Source organism: Fusarium vanettenii (genome assembly GCF_000151355.1).
Source record: "Fusarium vanettenii 77-13-4 chromosome 3 genomic scaffold NECHAsca_2_chr3_3_0, whole genome shotgun sequence".
Lineage (NCBI taxonomy): Eukaryota > Fungi > Ascomycota > Sordariomycetes > Hypocreales > Nectriaceae > Fusarium > Fusarium vanettenii.
Window position 1 is genome coordinate 2179348 of NW_003315880.1, and position 14683 is coordinate 2194030.

At 51.6% G+C, this 14683-nt stretch overlaps 3 protein-coding genes across 3 annotated transcripts; 2 read left to right on the forward strand and 1 right to left on the reverse strand.

Annotated features, from left to right (window-relative positions):
- Window positions 1-1336: 1336 nt before the first annotated feature.
- On the reverse strand, window positions 1337-2608 carry NECHADRAFT_92017 (uncharacterized protein; the record flags this gene model as incomplete). Its single annotated transcript, XM_003053133.1, has 3 exons — window positions 1337-2371; window positions 2423-2470; window positions 2522-2608. 3 exons carry the CDS (start codon window positions 2606-2608, stop codon window positions 1337-1339), a joined length of 1170 nt encoding a protein of 389 aa, XP_003053179.1.
- A 3565-nt stretch (window positions 2609-6173) lies between these two features.
- On the forward strand, window positions 6174-7843 carry NECHADRAFT_59279 (glycoside hydrolase family 16). The gene is made up of 2 exons (XM_003052636.1): window positions 6174-6685; window positions 6739-7843. The coding sequence occupies exons 1-2, from the start codon at window positions 6237-6239 to the stop codon at window positions 7673-7675; spliced, it is 1386 nt and encodes a 461-aa protein (XP_003052682.1). The 5' UTR covers window positions 6174-6236; the 3' UTR covers window positions 7676-7843.
- A 3775-nt stretch (window positions 7844-11618) lies between these two features.
- Window positions 11619-14376, forward strand: NECHADRAFT_35231 (uncharacterized protein; the record flags this gene model as incomplete). The annotated part of the gene is made up of 3 exons (XM_003052637.1): window positions 11619-12029; window positions 12082-14130; window positions 14188-14376. The coding sequence occupies 3 exons, from the start codon at window positions 11619-11621 to the stop codon at window positions 14374-14376; spliced, it is 2649 nt and encodes an 882-aa protein (XP_003052683.1).
- Between the last annotated feature and the right edge of the window lie 307 nt (window positions 14377-14683).

A 14683-nucleotide genomic window follows, 5' to 3' on the forward strand; every position in this document is an offset into this window, starting at 1 on the left:
AGACACAGACACAAGCACAAGCTCAGGCGGCGGGTAACTCTTATTGATTGCCCCGTCCGTCCCGTACCCGTACCCATCCCACTCCCTTCTCCGTCTGTTCTCCGTCCTCCGGCGGCACAGGCAGATATAGCTACATACCATATCCAAGCTTTCATCCTTGAGACCCTCACCAATTTCCTCTCTCGGCAACTGGCTCGGAGGAAGAAGCTCAGGCCTATTGTTTTTCCTATTCTCTTCTGGTCCACTTACATGACCACCCCCTGTTCCTCTCCTTAGACCGTGCTATTATTCCCTCCTGATACCAAGAGCCATCCTGCCATCCTGCCTGCCGGTTGGTTTAGATACCCCACAAACCAGGGATAAGTGAGTCCCAACTACCCTAGACTGACACCCTTGCGCCAAGCTGGGACCTTGATATCCGTCCATAGGACAGGTTCGGAAGGTCTCCCGGTGAATCAGGTTGGTCCTTGGATCACAAGCATATACATGTACCTGCTTGAATCATGATTTCTTCCGTTCTGGCCGAGGCTAGGACAAAAGATCCTGTCTACGCGGGGAACCAGGTTTACTCTTTTTGTCATGACTTGCCTGATTACTAGAAATAAATAGAAAGAAATAAGTAAAAAAAAAAAACCTTTCGGAAGTGACTTGCCTCAATCGGAATCGGAATAGGGAAATTACAGAGTTGGTAATAATTGCTTATTCCTTCTCCCCATGTGTTAGCACGGACCAAAGCGCTGCCGATGCGTGCGTGCGTGTGGGCTGCTTCACATGAGGATTCTTTTTGGTCTGTTTCACATATGACCGGCTACTCGGCTATCGTTATCCGACATGGTCATAGAACATGAATGAACGAGTCTGGCCAAGTTTGTCTTTTTTTGGCATCTGTTGCCGCTGAGGCTGGTTATGCTTGGCAACCTACTAACCTTCATTAGCATCTCGTATCATATCATATCATGTCGAATCTGAGAGTAGAAGAAACCTTTCAAGGGTAGAAAGGAAATCCTAATTTCTTGAAATATCATGCTTGGGTTTATAAAAGTCCCGTCTTATTATTTGTTCAATACTTGGATGCGCCAAGATATAATATGAGCGCGCGAAATATCCAAGTTGGAGCATCTAACATGTGCTCCTACGTACGAATCAATGACTGGCAGCGCACTCTAACCCTAGAGCCTACGTGCACGATATGTAGCGTCACAGTGTCTATCAAACGATGGGTATTGCGACTGCGAATCTATGGATACTAGTCCTACAAGTGTAAAAAGAAAGAAGGGAAATGAGCCGGACCTGAACCACCAAAGCTAGAGGAAATACAAGAAACCCAGAAATATCATCACAAGAGAGCCATTCCCGCACCTATGCCCATCATGCCCAGAGCAGCCCGAGCCACATGCGCCGTAGCCCGCGCTGGAGCCATTCCCTTGCTCCTCGTTGTGTACATGGAGTCGGGTGTCATGGCAGCCGCGTCTACATTTTCCTTTGTCGCCGTCGCCTTGGGCGTCATGTGAAGGTCGGTTATGCAGAGCGTAGTGCAGGGTATGGCCGTCTGGAACACGTTGTCGACGTGGCTGTTGCGGAAGACAGGAGTCTGCGCCCAGAGGTTGGGATTCGGCACTGCATCCGCGTCATTAGGGTTGTTGACGTTGGTGATGATGTGTAGAATGCCGTTGGAGATGAGGATGTCGGTTGAGATGATCTTGGCCGAGTTGACAAACATCTCGTTGCCGATTTGACGGATTTGCAGCCTTTTGCCCTGGCTTATTGTCTTGAGAGATTTGGCATTTCTGAGATCCGTAGACACTAGCACCTTGCCACGGACAATGTGGTAGCCCATGACCTCGGCCAGCTGGCTCAAACTCATATTGGCAAGAGTTCCTCCAATGGCTTCCATGGCTTGGTCCCTGGGAGCAAAGACGGTGATGTCCTTGACGCCGTCGAGAGCGGGCATGATCCTGGAGTCGTACAAGCCGCCGAGGAAGGATTGCACTTGGCTCGCCGTCAAGACCTGGCCGATCCCAGAGGGAGGTACAAGCACACTGTCGACGATTTGGATGAGACCACCCTCAAACTCAATATCGTTGTTGACGACCGTGGCTCGACTGCCAAGTCTTGTGCTAAAGACCACCACATCCGGTTGCTTTGTAATGAGGATATTCTGACCGTTTGTGACATTGGCCCATGTAGGATCCTTAAGGAGTGTAGGCTTGACATAGGCAGGGCCGGCTTTGAGGTCCCCAGTGTTGATGGTCCCCTGGAGGATGTGATATTGGAGCAGAGGAACAGTCGTGTTTTTGTGTTCAGGATTCCAGATATTTGAAAGTGCTGAATACGGGATCTGAGTGAAGGCGTAATCTGAAGGCGCCACAATCTACCATGAATTAGCAAATGCAGGGGAAAAGATGTTGTGGCTGAGATGTACCGTCACGCCCTTATAACTGGGTAATTGCATCAAGATCTCGGGGTATTTCTAGGAGCCTTGTCAGCATGGGCATTCCAACTTGAACAGGGAATGACCAACCTGGATCAACTTGTAGTAGCTGGTAAGCTTTGGGTGATTTCGCAAGACAGTTCCCAAGTCTTTGGCTGCTTCCGCACAGGCTACCATGCTGGCAAAGCCAACAAGAATCTTAGACCACAACATGGTTCAGGGTGTCGATCAAGGCCGATAATATAACGATCGTGTCGACTTGTATATAGATAGCAGACGCAGGAAAGACTGGTGTTCTTGTATGCCGTTCAAGGGCAAGGGGAGGGAGTGTAGTGGACTGATGCACCGAGTTGTCTACCACGAAACTTGACCTTGTCAAGATGAAGAGAGTGTCAGACGCAATAACAATGCGTCAATCGCAGTAAGACCAAAGGAGAGAAAGGCGCAAAATGCAGCGTGATCAACGCAAAAGTGAAAGGGCGAGGAAAACGGTCTACCGGCCGCGTTTAATTAGTATTCCCACAGACGAGGCCATGGGAACCCTCCTTCCCTCACCAGCAAAGCTCCACCATCTCATACTTGGGCGAGAACTCTCGGACACCCCGTTTTCCAAGCTGTGGACCAGTCAGAGAGTCTGCTGGGCACATGGCGAAGTGTAAGCTGCCGCTATTGTCGATGAAAGCGAGCATCCAACTCCAACGCCCCACGGTGAACCCAAATGCGCCGCCAAGCCTCCGGATCCGTGAAAGGGGTGTGACTGTGGCCGCACTTGGAGGTGTCGTTCGTAGCATCTGTCAGATCGGCGGAGCATCCGAGCCTCGAACCCTGAACCCTGTTAGTGGGCGCGTGTGTCAAGGATATCTGTGGTCTAGATCCCCGGATTGGGACTCACGAAACTGGGGCACGAGCCACACCTTTCGTCACCTCTTAGCTCTACTTGGGCCGTAATTCCTTTGAAGAGTGCGCCATGTCGATATGTGATCGACTTGAAAATGGAGGGGACTCGTCATATCGAGAGAGGGATGGCTAAGGATTTCCCATCTCCATTAACAGAGCCTCTGGAGGGGGATGAGCTCAAGAGAGAGTGTTTAGTGACTCTCATGAACTGCACTTGCAGCTGCAGTCATCCTTTCCTAATAGTTCGTATCTTGATCTGTTCCGTCAATGATATGTTTGAAATCTAAGCCAACTGTTAAGCTCTGCATCTCTTTTCGCCATGGCAGCGATGCTGACATTTGGCTTTGGGCATTCATGACTCTCCTTCCCCTGGTGCCTGAATGCTGAGAATAGAGATGGATCGTTGGACAGCCATCTCGGTAGGGGTCTTCAACGCCGGATGAAGCCATGGCATAACCTTGTATGTCTGCCACTCCAAGCTGAAGCCATCGGTAGGTGCGGCAGCTGGAGACCAGGGCAACGTGCAGTTTGAACCCTTGCCATGGCACATGGCCAATGGTCCGAGACATTTCTCAGCCCGCAAATGTTCCCGAGGTGGAAAAGGAGGCTGCCCGATAAGCTCAAATACTGGTTCAATCCGGTTGATCTCTGATGTTCCTAGGGAGTCGGCCACGCTTGTGGCGCCAGTGCCAGGTCCAGACACTCGGTTCATGTCGATGGTATGCAATGGCTATCCACACTGCCATCTGCGGGCAACGCGTGTCCGCAATGAACAGTCGTCATGTCTCACTGACAACGAATCAAATTGTCACAAGTCTTCATGAGGAAGAAGAGAGGCGGTCGTCCTCGTTTCTCCCCCTGGGCCACTTGTGAGATTGACTTTGTGCTGAGCGTCCCGAGACATCCAGAAGCTCGTCTTGGCATTCTAGGTTTGATTCTCTGTTGTCGATCAAATAGTTGAAATACTCTTCGTCGGTCTCAAGGCACCCAGGACTGTCGCCTCTGTTAGATTTTGGTAGGCAGGCATCGCCTTGTCATTCTCCTCGATCAAATCCGCAGATGGCCTTTAGGGGTAAACTCTAAAGAGCATGATGAACAAATGCAAAGTACGCAATTGAGCTTCCAACACTTCTATGCCAAGACCTCGGCAAGGTCCAATTTTTCAGTAGCAACACGGGAATGCCGCTGTATCGTCATTTGAGGTGATAATATGGTTGGAGAGGCATTGGTCGGCTGCACTGGGCCTGAGCGCAACGGTGATCATACCGTCACGTTCACTGCCCAGTAGATATCCATGGCAATTTCTAGTGATGGGCTGGTTTGAGCGTAGAGGCGGCGAACAACGATACCTTCAAAAGGTAAGGGATAACCGTTGACAGTTTGTAGGATCGGTGGTGAAAAGCTCCTGGTTACCGACATTGCCCATTCTGTGACGGCAAAGATGATGCTATTCGCCATCTGGATAAACAGTCAGCCCAGTAAAGATACGAGATGCTGAGTGAGTGACTAAACAAGCGCATATCGAGCGGCCAAGTTCCACGGGCCAGGAGACTGACTGATCAAGTGGCGAGCCCTTGTCGCGGGTGATCAAGCCGCGGTTCCTGAGATCTCCAGGGCGTGTACCTAAAGTAAATCAAGGTTCAGGGCCCTGAAGGTAGCGGAAGGGGCGTGATCATGTCTCTTCAGCCACGTTGAGCTTGTTCCTGTCGATGCTATCGCCACTTCTGTGAAGCCTGGCAGGTTGGTGAGGCCAGGGTAAGTGGGAATTTGGAGGGACACGACGATTTGGTCGCTGAGCCGCGTGAATAGTAATCAAAAATGAAGGCCTTGGGATCCTATTTCGTCTAGCTGGAGATAAATCGACGCCGGTGATGCTCTTGTGGCCTAGCAAGGGACGATTCTGATTCAAGTATAGCCCTCACCTCCGGAGAGCTTGAATCATTGCCCAGGCTCGAGAGTAAGGGATGACCAAGTCAGGTCCTCGGTATGGTCCGTGACAGAAATGCCGGTATTGTCAAGGGAGACGAGTGCTGCTTCATTGGTGACCTCGGCGATGGGTCTCGACAAGACGGTGTTGGAGTCATGGGCAGGACCGGAACGGAGACTATGGGGGTCTGGCCGCCGACTAGCGCTCGGAAGAGCTGGCTCATGTAAACTTAGTCATCGACGGTTGCGAGCAGGGCCTGAGACATTATCGAGATTGGTGATGATGGAGGAGAGTTGCTGGAATGGTGTGGCTTGAGTTTTTGGAATTGATGAACTGGCAAGGGTGTACAGTGTCGTATATCCCGAGCACTGTATTTAAATGCCAGGTCCTGGTGGAATTTGATGCTAAGCGCGCTGAAACGATGGCTGGTGTGTACGAATAGCACTGTGCCGCTAGCCACGTCACGATCAGACCTCTCCCTGGCAACCACGCTCTCATCCGCCTTTGGCCATCTTCGGCTCGTCACTCATGGGTCCTTCAGCCTCCATCAACTCTGTTCCATTCTCACGCACTGTCTAGATCGTAGCTCGGCTGAGTCCGGCGTTAGATCGAATCGGGTTGACCATGGCCTTGATCAAAACCATGGGCGGGACCTGACTTTCCAGCTGCCGTTGAACCGCCTGACATTTCATCGTCTTTTTTATCTCTTCTTATGCCCTGTTTTTCACAGTTTCCGCGAGTTTGATAAACAAGAGTCGATCGTTCTGGCCTCTGCCCTGTTGTCAATCTCTAGAGAGCATCTTGGGAACTGGCCTTGAGTTCTCGCTAGGACGGAGTTGGACTTTTCCACCCTCATTCTCTAGCCTCGTTTGCTTGGGGATACGTTTTCTGGCCAACACTCCTTCCACCATGAGCCAGTATCGACAAAACAGCCAAGATCATGACGGGGCTGGTCCCGGTCCGGCAGACATTTCACGAACCATGTCTGTCGACTCCAATGCTCATTCAGCTCACCCAGAGCCACCAAACAGTGGCCTCCGTCACAGCATCGAGCCTGTTCGCGGACCAGGTTCGGCGGGAAACGCGGGAATGTTTAGCATCCCCGAGTTTTCACGCCCTCCCTCCGACTATGAGTCTTCCAATGGTTCCGGGACACACTTTGAGGACCGGAACCGGCACTTCCATTCACGAAGAGTCAAGCCTGGTGAAATTGAGAAGCCATGGCTGGAAAAGACCAACCCCAAGGAGAAATGGGTGACCATTCTTCCCATCCTGGCCATCTTTATCGGCCTTGTCGGCTCTGGGTTTCTCGTCTGGGACGGCATAAGAAGTGTTGTGAAAAATACTTACTGCCCTGTCTTGGATGAGGACTTTAGTGGAGGCTTGGATTCAAAGATCTGGACCAAGGAAGTTGAAGTTGGCGGATATGGGTAAGTTTTATTCTCTCCATCCTTGGTACATATAATCGTACTGACCTTTGTAGTAACGGCCAGTTCGAGCAAACAACCAACACCGATGAGAATGTCTATGTCGACAACGGTAACCTCATCATCAAGGCCACTCTACAGGATGCAAAGTTGATGGAAAAGAACAACGTCATCAACCTCTTCAAGGACGGCAGCTGTACTTCCAAGGTCTGGTCGAATTGTATTGCTTCAACCAACTTGACTGCGGGAAACAACAGTGTCGTCCCGCCAGTCAGGTCTGGTCGCATCAACACCAAGAAGGGAGCCACCATCAAGTACGGCCGGATTGAAGTGACAGCCAAGCTTCCTGAAGGCGACTGGCTGTGGCCTGCCATCTGGATGTTGCCCGTCAAGAGCACTTACGGCCCTTGGCCTAGATCCGGTGAGATCGACATCATTGAGTCGCGTGGAAACAACTGGACATACGCTCAAGGTGGAAACGATATTGTCGGTTCTGCCTTGCACTGGGGCCCCAACTCTGCCAACGATGGTTGGTGGAAGACCAATAACAAGCGAAAGGCCCTTCACACTACGTACAGTGCTGGCTTCAACATGTTTGGTCTAGAGTGGTCCCAAAAGTACTTGTTTACCTACGTCAACACCCGCCTGCTCCAGGTCACCTACACCAACTTCAAAAAGTCCATGTGGAAGCGTGGCGGGTTTCCCGACGTCGACCAGAACGGCACTCGACTCACTGACCCCTGGTCCGCCTCAGGCGAGCTCAATGCACCATTTGATCAGGAGTTCTATCTGATCCTCAACCTTGCTGTCGGTGCCACCAATGGTTGGTTCGAGGATGGCAAGTCTGGGAAGCCATGGTACGACAACTCGCCGACAGCCAAGAGAGACTTTTGGGAGGCTCGGGGCGAGTGGTATCCCACTTGGAAGCAGCCCCAAATGGAGGTCAGCCGTGTTGTTATTACGCAGCAATGCAACGGCGACGAGGAGTTGTAAGTACTACATAGAAGGAGGTGGTCTTGATGGGTGTTATAGAGAGAACTATGCAGTCTTGCAAAAATTGGGACGGGATATTTTCGAATTGTCTATTCCGGAGTTTATTTGCGTTTTTTTATTTGTCTATTTAGTCCATACACTATTCAAACATACTGCTCGGTGATTATCAAAATGAGTCGCCCTGATGGGCTATGTGAAGCAGATGAGAGGTGAAATATTTAAGTGTGTCTTGATGCGGAATACAAAGTGTTTTACCTAGTCAACAAACAGCTGGCCATCCGTCTCTGATATCATCACTGTAAACTGGATCTTGCACATCACGAAAGCAAAACAAACACCTTTCTCAGCGGCAAGGTCTAAAATTGTACAAAACCTCTTTACGTAGGTCAGAGCGACATGAATGTGCGACGGCACTCATCTTCAGCTTCGTCAACCACCCAGTTTCAGACCGGCCCTCATGCCCAAAGCCTGCCCAAGGCTCACAATGAACCGCGTAACTGACTAAAAGTAAGAGAATTCCAAGTGCCACCCACGCTTGCTCACCATGACCATAGCAGCTGAGCCATAGCTCCGGTCCTCCCGCTCAGCCCGGGAGCATCGAACCGCCGAGCTCCCGTCCGGAGCCGCTACCACTTTACCGGCACAAACGAGGCCCTCTTACCAAGATTTGTCATTGCGTCCCCTTGGCCCTTTAACCGAGCTTGTGGACCATAGCTGTAACGCCATAGCTACAGCCGGGGACGTGGAGAGCGGAGGCGAACGGAGGCGCCGAGCTTCGAGGTGGGCTGAGTGATGCCGCGTCGATGGCATGGGCGGCTCGCTAAGGCAAACCCTCTTTATTGTTGAGTATTGAAAGTTGGAAATTGGTCAGGCTCAATGAGAACTGCCAAGATCGACCGTGGTGAGAGGCCGTTTTAGTATCTTGATCGTGTATCCCAGTCGAGGCTAAGCCAAGGCACCAGGAGAGATTTACGATAAGGAAACCCAAAAGGTTACTCAAACCGCTCAACGCCATAAGAATAGCATAAGAATATCTGAGTTCAGGAACAACGGGCTGGGCTGTCTCCGTGGCACACGAAAACGTGTGATAATCAAGAGCTGACCCAGGTGCTTGGCCATGGTGTAGTACCGAGGAGTGAGGATGGCATGACCATGGTAGTTTTTGGTCTTCGTCTCCACGGTGAAGTGGATATGTGCTTGTAAGCTGAAAGAAATAGAGACTTGATCAATAATATGGGGAAATGCAAGGCTAACCGATCGGTAACTCCTGTCATGAAAGAGCCTTTTTCTTGGGCGGAGTGCCTACTTCATCCAGAACTAGAGATGCCTCAAGTCCAGATATTGGGCCCTGGAGACCGTTCCTGTGATGCCAGACCCTGAAAACCATACATAGAGTTGCGTTCACAGCGGTTGCCGCCCAAATTCTAGGTCGGCTGTAGGGCAGGAGTTGGAATGGACTGTCACGCAGATCTCAAGGTCCCGGACACACAGGGCCCTGAGATCTCAGAGATGATAGATCTTAGTGGCTTCGAAACCATGCAAAAACGTGAGCTCATAATCCTAGTTTGACCGGATTCTGGGAATCGTGGGGGTGTGGCACCCTCGCACTGTCCGAAGTGCATCGGGACCGAAGGCCAAGCGGAAGCTTTCCCTGATCAGTGAATATCGCCTCTCTCGAGTTTCCCGATAGGAATAGGCACGGTGTTTTGACTTTGGGATTTATGAGCATTGGTCACCAAGAGGGCCGACTCTCCACTTGGAAAACACATCGAGATGGTTTTTTTGGTGTATGCTTATGCTTCCGGCGTGTCTCGAGTGATGCTAGTGGGCGTGGGGAAGCGGAGCCACTCGCAATGTGGCTGCTGGCTTCCGCTGACAATGCATTCCAAGGAACTGTCCCGAGAGTTCTGATTGGCGTGGTATAAGTCAATAGATTTATGGTTCGCGATGGTGGATGGCCGCTCTGAGAACAAAGGCACTGAAGCTCGCCATGGCCGGGGAGGGGAAGGATGCGGGTTTCTGGCGGAACACTCGGGAGTTGAATTATCCGTACTTTTTTTGTCTTGGCTTTTCCTGGGCGGCGTAGAGTTTGAGGCCATTGAGGTTATAGAGAGCGGGCAAGCTGAGGAGGAGCTCGGCTGGTTGCTGGGTGAGGAATGCGCCATGCCAATGAAATCGACCTGGGGGGTCAAGCGCAACTTCGCGTGAGCTCATCCACGCCATAGTAATGAGAGACCTCTCTCAATAATGCACAGAGCATATCAATAGATGATTAATGGATGACGTTGGAAAAGAGGTCAACGGTTATCTAGTCAGGGGCAAGAAGGGGAAGTTGTGGCAAAGGCTACAGCGAGTGTAACGATGGGAAAGAGCAGGCGCTTCCGTACCTGCGCTGGCTCTGAGCTTCTCAAGCAGGTACGATGCAGGTGCAGAGTCATTCCTGTCCTGTTCCTGCCTCGTTCCTGCCTCACTCACTGGTCAGTGTTAACTGCCTTTGGTAGCGTGCTTCACCTTGTTCCTGCCGGAAGCTGTCAAAAGCGCACTAGGGGGGGTGCGGGTCAAAGCCACCTGCCCCATTTGCGTCCAAACTTTTAGATGAACGGTTCTGATTGGTTCAGTCCCGATGGTTCTAGTCCTGATTCGGGACCTGCCTTGCAACGACCTCTACCCACCAACCTCCGATGAACCGGATTCTTAGAGTCTTCACCGAGACAGTCTCACGATGCCAGGTCCGTTATTCCAACGGCAGTTTCTTCAGAGTGAATCTCGTGTGTGAGACAAGACCGAAAACCGTTGCTCTAGGTACCCTTTGAGCCGTTCTCCCACGACCGGTCGCCGGACGCGGCCTTTGGACCCTGAAACTCCCTCTCTCGAACGTCCAACATGGCTCGCCATCTCCGTCGGCTCGAGACCCATGAGAGCCTCGACGGTTCTCTAGAGTCTACAGGATCCGATCCAGGAAAGGCAGTCTGGCGCCACAATGCCCTTGCGATCGAGTTTCTCTTTAGCGGTCTACTGCTGATCCTCTCATCGGGTAGAGACATGCCTTTTCCTCCCCCGACTTGGACCATCTAGACTTGAGGCGCCTACCGCCTGGGGAGAGCGCCTCTCCGTCAGAAACTTCAAGCCCGAAGCCTCGGTCACCCGCCTTGGCGTGTCTCGCCCACAGTCAGCCGGATACTGTCCTTCGCCATCGCCGCTGAACCTCAGTAGGCTAATCAGGCCCGTTTCTGATCGTCGGAGCATGTCTCTGTGGCCCAAGCCTCTGTGCCATATTGATACCGGCTCGTCTATCTCCACCCCTCCCCAATGTCCAAGCTCCTCTCATCCAGACTTATTGTCCTCCAGATCAAGCTGGCCTTGGGTCTTGACTCAGGTCTGGGTCCTCACCATCTAAGTGGAGGTCCTTGGTGTTGGCTATCCGAAATGCACTTCTGATGGCTTCCGTCGCCATGCCCGCCCTCATCGTCTTGCTATCTATCCGCAGTGGCGCTATTGGCCGTGAACTTATATCTCCATCAGGGCCCTTAAACCTTGATCTGCCTGCCCCCTTGAACTCTGTTGAGTCAAAGATCAACGGCAAACCTGGTATGAATAGGCTCGACTTGGACATCCCTTCGCCTTTTGTAAGTTGCTTGCTCTCTACCCTCCAACTTCTCCATTCATTCATTCGCTCGACCAAGTCGGTGTCATTCACTCACTCAACCTACCCTTCTCTCATTCATTTTATGGTCGTACCAATCTAAGACCTTTCCAGTCATTTGAATCTACATACTTCACTCTGGGTTACCTCTACGATATCGCATTATCACACAACAATCATTATTCAGCCTTGAACATCGCACACCTTTAAGGTGCCCCGACAGAGGGTTATCGACTAGGATCAGTCTACCTTGGTAACAGTCCTTCACCCTATCAGCAAACTTCAGATCCGAATTCAAAGATGGGCCTCGGCAGCTATTTCAAGGCTGAGCCTGCACCTCCATTGCCAGCCGATCCTCCTCCTAGGAGACCCAGCCATCGTCCCTCAATTTCTCTACACCCTCCCAACGATGAGAAGGCTCCTCCCGCTGCGGTGATGGAGCTTCAGCCTCCCGGTCCCAAGTTTGTGGCAGGCCCTCCTTCAATAGCAGTCTCCAGCAAGTCTAGTGCCAGTGGCTTCCTTGATGATATTAAGCATGAGGTCATGGTGAACTACTTGTACCAACAACAGTGTTCTATGCTCTGGGTTGGAGATGGCTCCGGCGAAATCGAAGGCGTGCTGTTGCGCAAGTCTCGCGGCCAGTATATGGCCTGCCCTCCACAACTGGGACAATCGCCTTTCGCCGTCGCCTGCACCGCGCTCAACGTCCAGGTATGACGAACGTCTAGGTTTGAGGTTTATCAGATATGCTAACACATTATAGTGCGCCATGACAGTCAACTCTCGAGTTATCAAGACCTTTTTGCAATGGTCTCCTGATGCAGTTGATGTGCCCCTGATGAACGGTCTTCGTGTCCAGATTCTGCCTACGGTTAATGATCTTCCTCGAGCACGCAAGCATCAGTTCGCTGCCTTCATTGCTTCGGATGGCTTGCTTGTCGTGTGGGACGATGATGCTTTGAACCTGATGGCTCGCGCAAAGATTATCGAGTCGGAGCTTATGGAGCTCGTGTGGAACTCGGGTCAAGCAATGGATGAAGAAGAAGGTGAAGGTGGTGAAGACGTCGAGTACGAGATTGACGAGGAGAGTGGCGAGATCAAGCCTGAGGCGCGGCCAGTTCACCTGCAGAACTCGGTACTTGTCTCTCTCACCCTCCTCCTCGTTGTGGCGTCCCTGGGAGCGGCTTGGAGACAGATCGCTATCGAGATTGCCATTGACGGCAGTTACGTGCGTCTTGGACTCGTCGCTCTCTTTCCCATCCAGGTCTTCTTCTCCCTCTTCTTTGCCCAGGTCATTGTTGGTTGTTTGGCACAGATCTTTGGCCCCATCCGCCAACTGACCATCAACTCCAAGTTCTACTCAGCCCGTCCTCCCCGAAGACTCCAATCCGCTGTCCTGCCTCACATCACCATTCAGTGCCCTGTCTACAAGGAGGGTCTGAATGCGGTCATTCTTCCCACAGTCAAGTCCATCAAGCAGGCCATGTCGACCTACGAGCTTCAGGGTGGTTCTGCCAACATGTTTATCAACGATGATGGTCTTCAGCTCATCAGCGAGGAGGAGCGCGATGCCCGCATCGAGTTCTATGCCGACAACAGCATTGGCTGGGTCGCACGTCCCAAGCACGGTGAAGACGGCTTTGTTCGCAAGGGCAAGTTCAAGAAGGCTTCAAACATGAACTTTGGCCTGATGATCTCGTGCAAGGTTGAGGAGCGTCTGCAACTCATCAAGCGTCCTGCCGACTGGAGCCAGAGCGATGAGGCACTCGCCTACGAGCAGGCCCTCAAGGAGGTCCTTGAGGAGAACGGGCGCGCTTGGGCCGATGGCAACATTCGCGTTGGTGACTACATTCTCCTGATCGACTCAGACACGCGTGTTCCCACGGATTGTATCCTCGACTCTGTCTCCGAGATGGAGCAGTCTCCTGATGTCGGCATCATGCAGTTCTCCTCCGGTGTCATGCAGGTTGTCCACACCTACTTTGAGAACGGCATCACTTTCTTCACTGATCTCATCTACACTGCTATTCGTTACACGGTTTCCAACGGCGATGTTGCTCCCTTTGTCGGCCACAACGCTATCCTTCGCTGGTCTGCCATTCAGCAGGTTGCCTACCAGGATGAGGATGGTTACGATAAGTTCTGGTCTGAGAGCCACGTCTCGGAAGATTTCGACATGTCCCTCCGTCTCCAGTGTAACGGCTACATCATTCGTCTCGCTGCCTGGGCTGGTGATGGCTTCAAGGAGGGTGTGTCCCTGACTGTGTACGATGAGTTGGCTCGATGGGAAAAGTACGCCTTTGGCTGCAACGAGCTTCTCTTCAACCCCATCCGTACCTGGTTGTGGCTAGGTCCTTTCACTCCCCTCTTCCGCCGCTTCATCTTCTCCAACATTCGCTTCACCTCCAAGATTACCATCATCTCGTACATTGGTACTTACTATGCCATCGGTGCTGCTTGGATCATGACAACAGCCAACTACTTCTTGATGGGCTGGTACAACGGTTACCTCGACAAGTACTACCTCGACTCATGGCAGGTGTGGTTCTCCATCATCATCGTCTTCAACGGTCTTGGTAACTTGTCTCTTGCCATCATGCGGTACCGATCAGGTGAGCGTACTCTGGGATACGCTGTCTGGGAGAACTTCAAGTGGACTCTCATGCTGGCCCTATTCCTCGGTGGCCTGTCTCTGCACGTCAGCCAGGCTCTCTTGGCGCACATGTTTGAGATCGACATGAGTTGGGGTTCCACTTCCAAGGAAGCCGAGTTTTCCAACTTCTTCATTGAGGTGCCCAAGGTGTTGAAGAAGGTATGTCTACCCCCTCATGATAGTATCACCAACGATCAAGCTAACTTGTGAATCTAGTTCCGTGTTTCCATGCTTCTGTCTCTCTTGTCCATCATTGGTGTCATTATTCTTGCTACTGCGGACTTTATCCCCCATGACTGGCGCATCACCGACTTTGTCGCCATCTTGCCCATGGTCACTGTGGCCGGAAGTCATCTTCTGCTGCCCCTTGCCCTCAACCCTGCCCTGATGACCTTCTCGTGGTGATGCACCTTTATGTGGCGAAAAGAATCTTGTTTTATTTTCATTTGGCTGTCAATTTGGGCAGATCTATCTTTCATGCATATATTCATTGGTTGTTTTGGCGTTGACATTATGGACTGTGTGCAAGCTAAGAGATTTCAGCATACATAGATTGGTTCTGGTGTTGGCCAGGTTTTCGGGTCTTGAGCGTCTAGACGAGGAGAATTCCTATATGTTGATTGTTGCATGGCATGGGAGAGGCATGGAAGGTTCATACCCAGAGTCGCATTCGTTTGCATTGTTACCAAGCCCTAAGCTTAGAGTATAATAG

Excerpts from the sequence above, each read along its gene's own strand:
- NECHADRAFT_59279 (XM_003052636.1), top strand. The coding sequence starts at position 6,237 with ATGTCTGTCGACTCCAATGCTCATTCAGCTCACCCAGAGCCACCAAAC. Across the intron at positions 6,686-6,738 it reads GTTGAAGTTGGCGGATATGG|TAACGGCCAGTTCGAGCAAA; the intron begins GTAAGTTTTATT and ends TGACCTTTGTAG.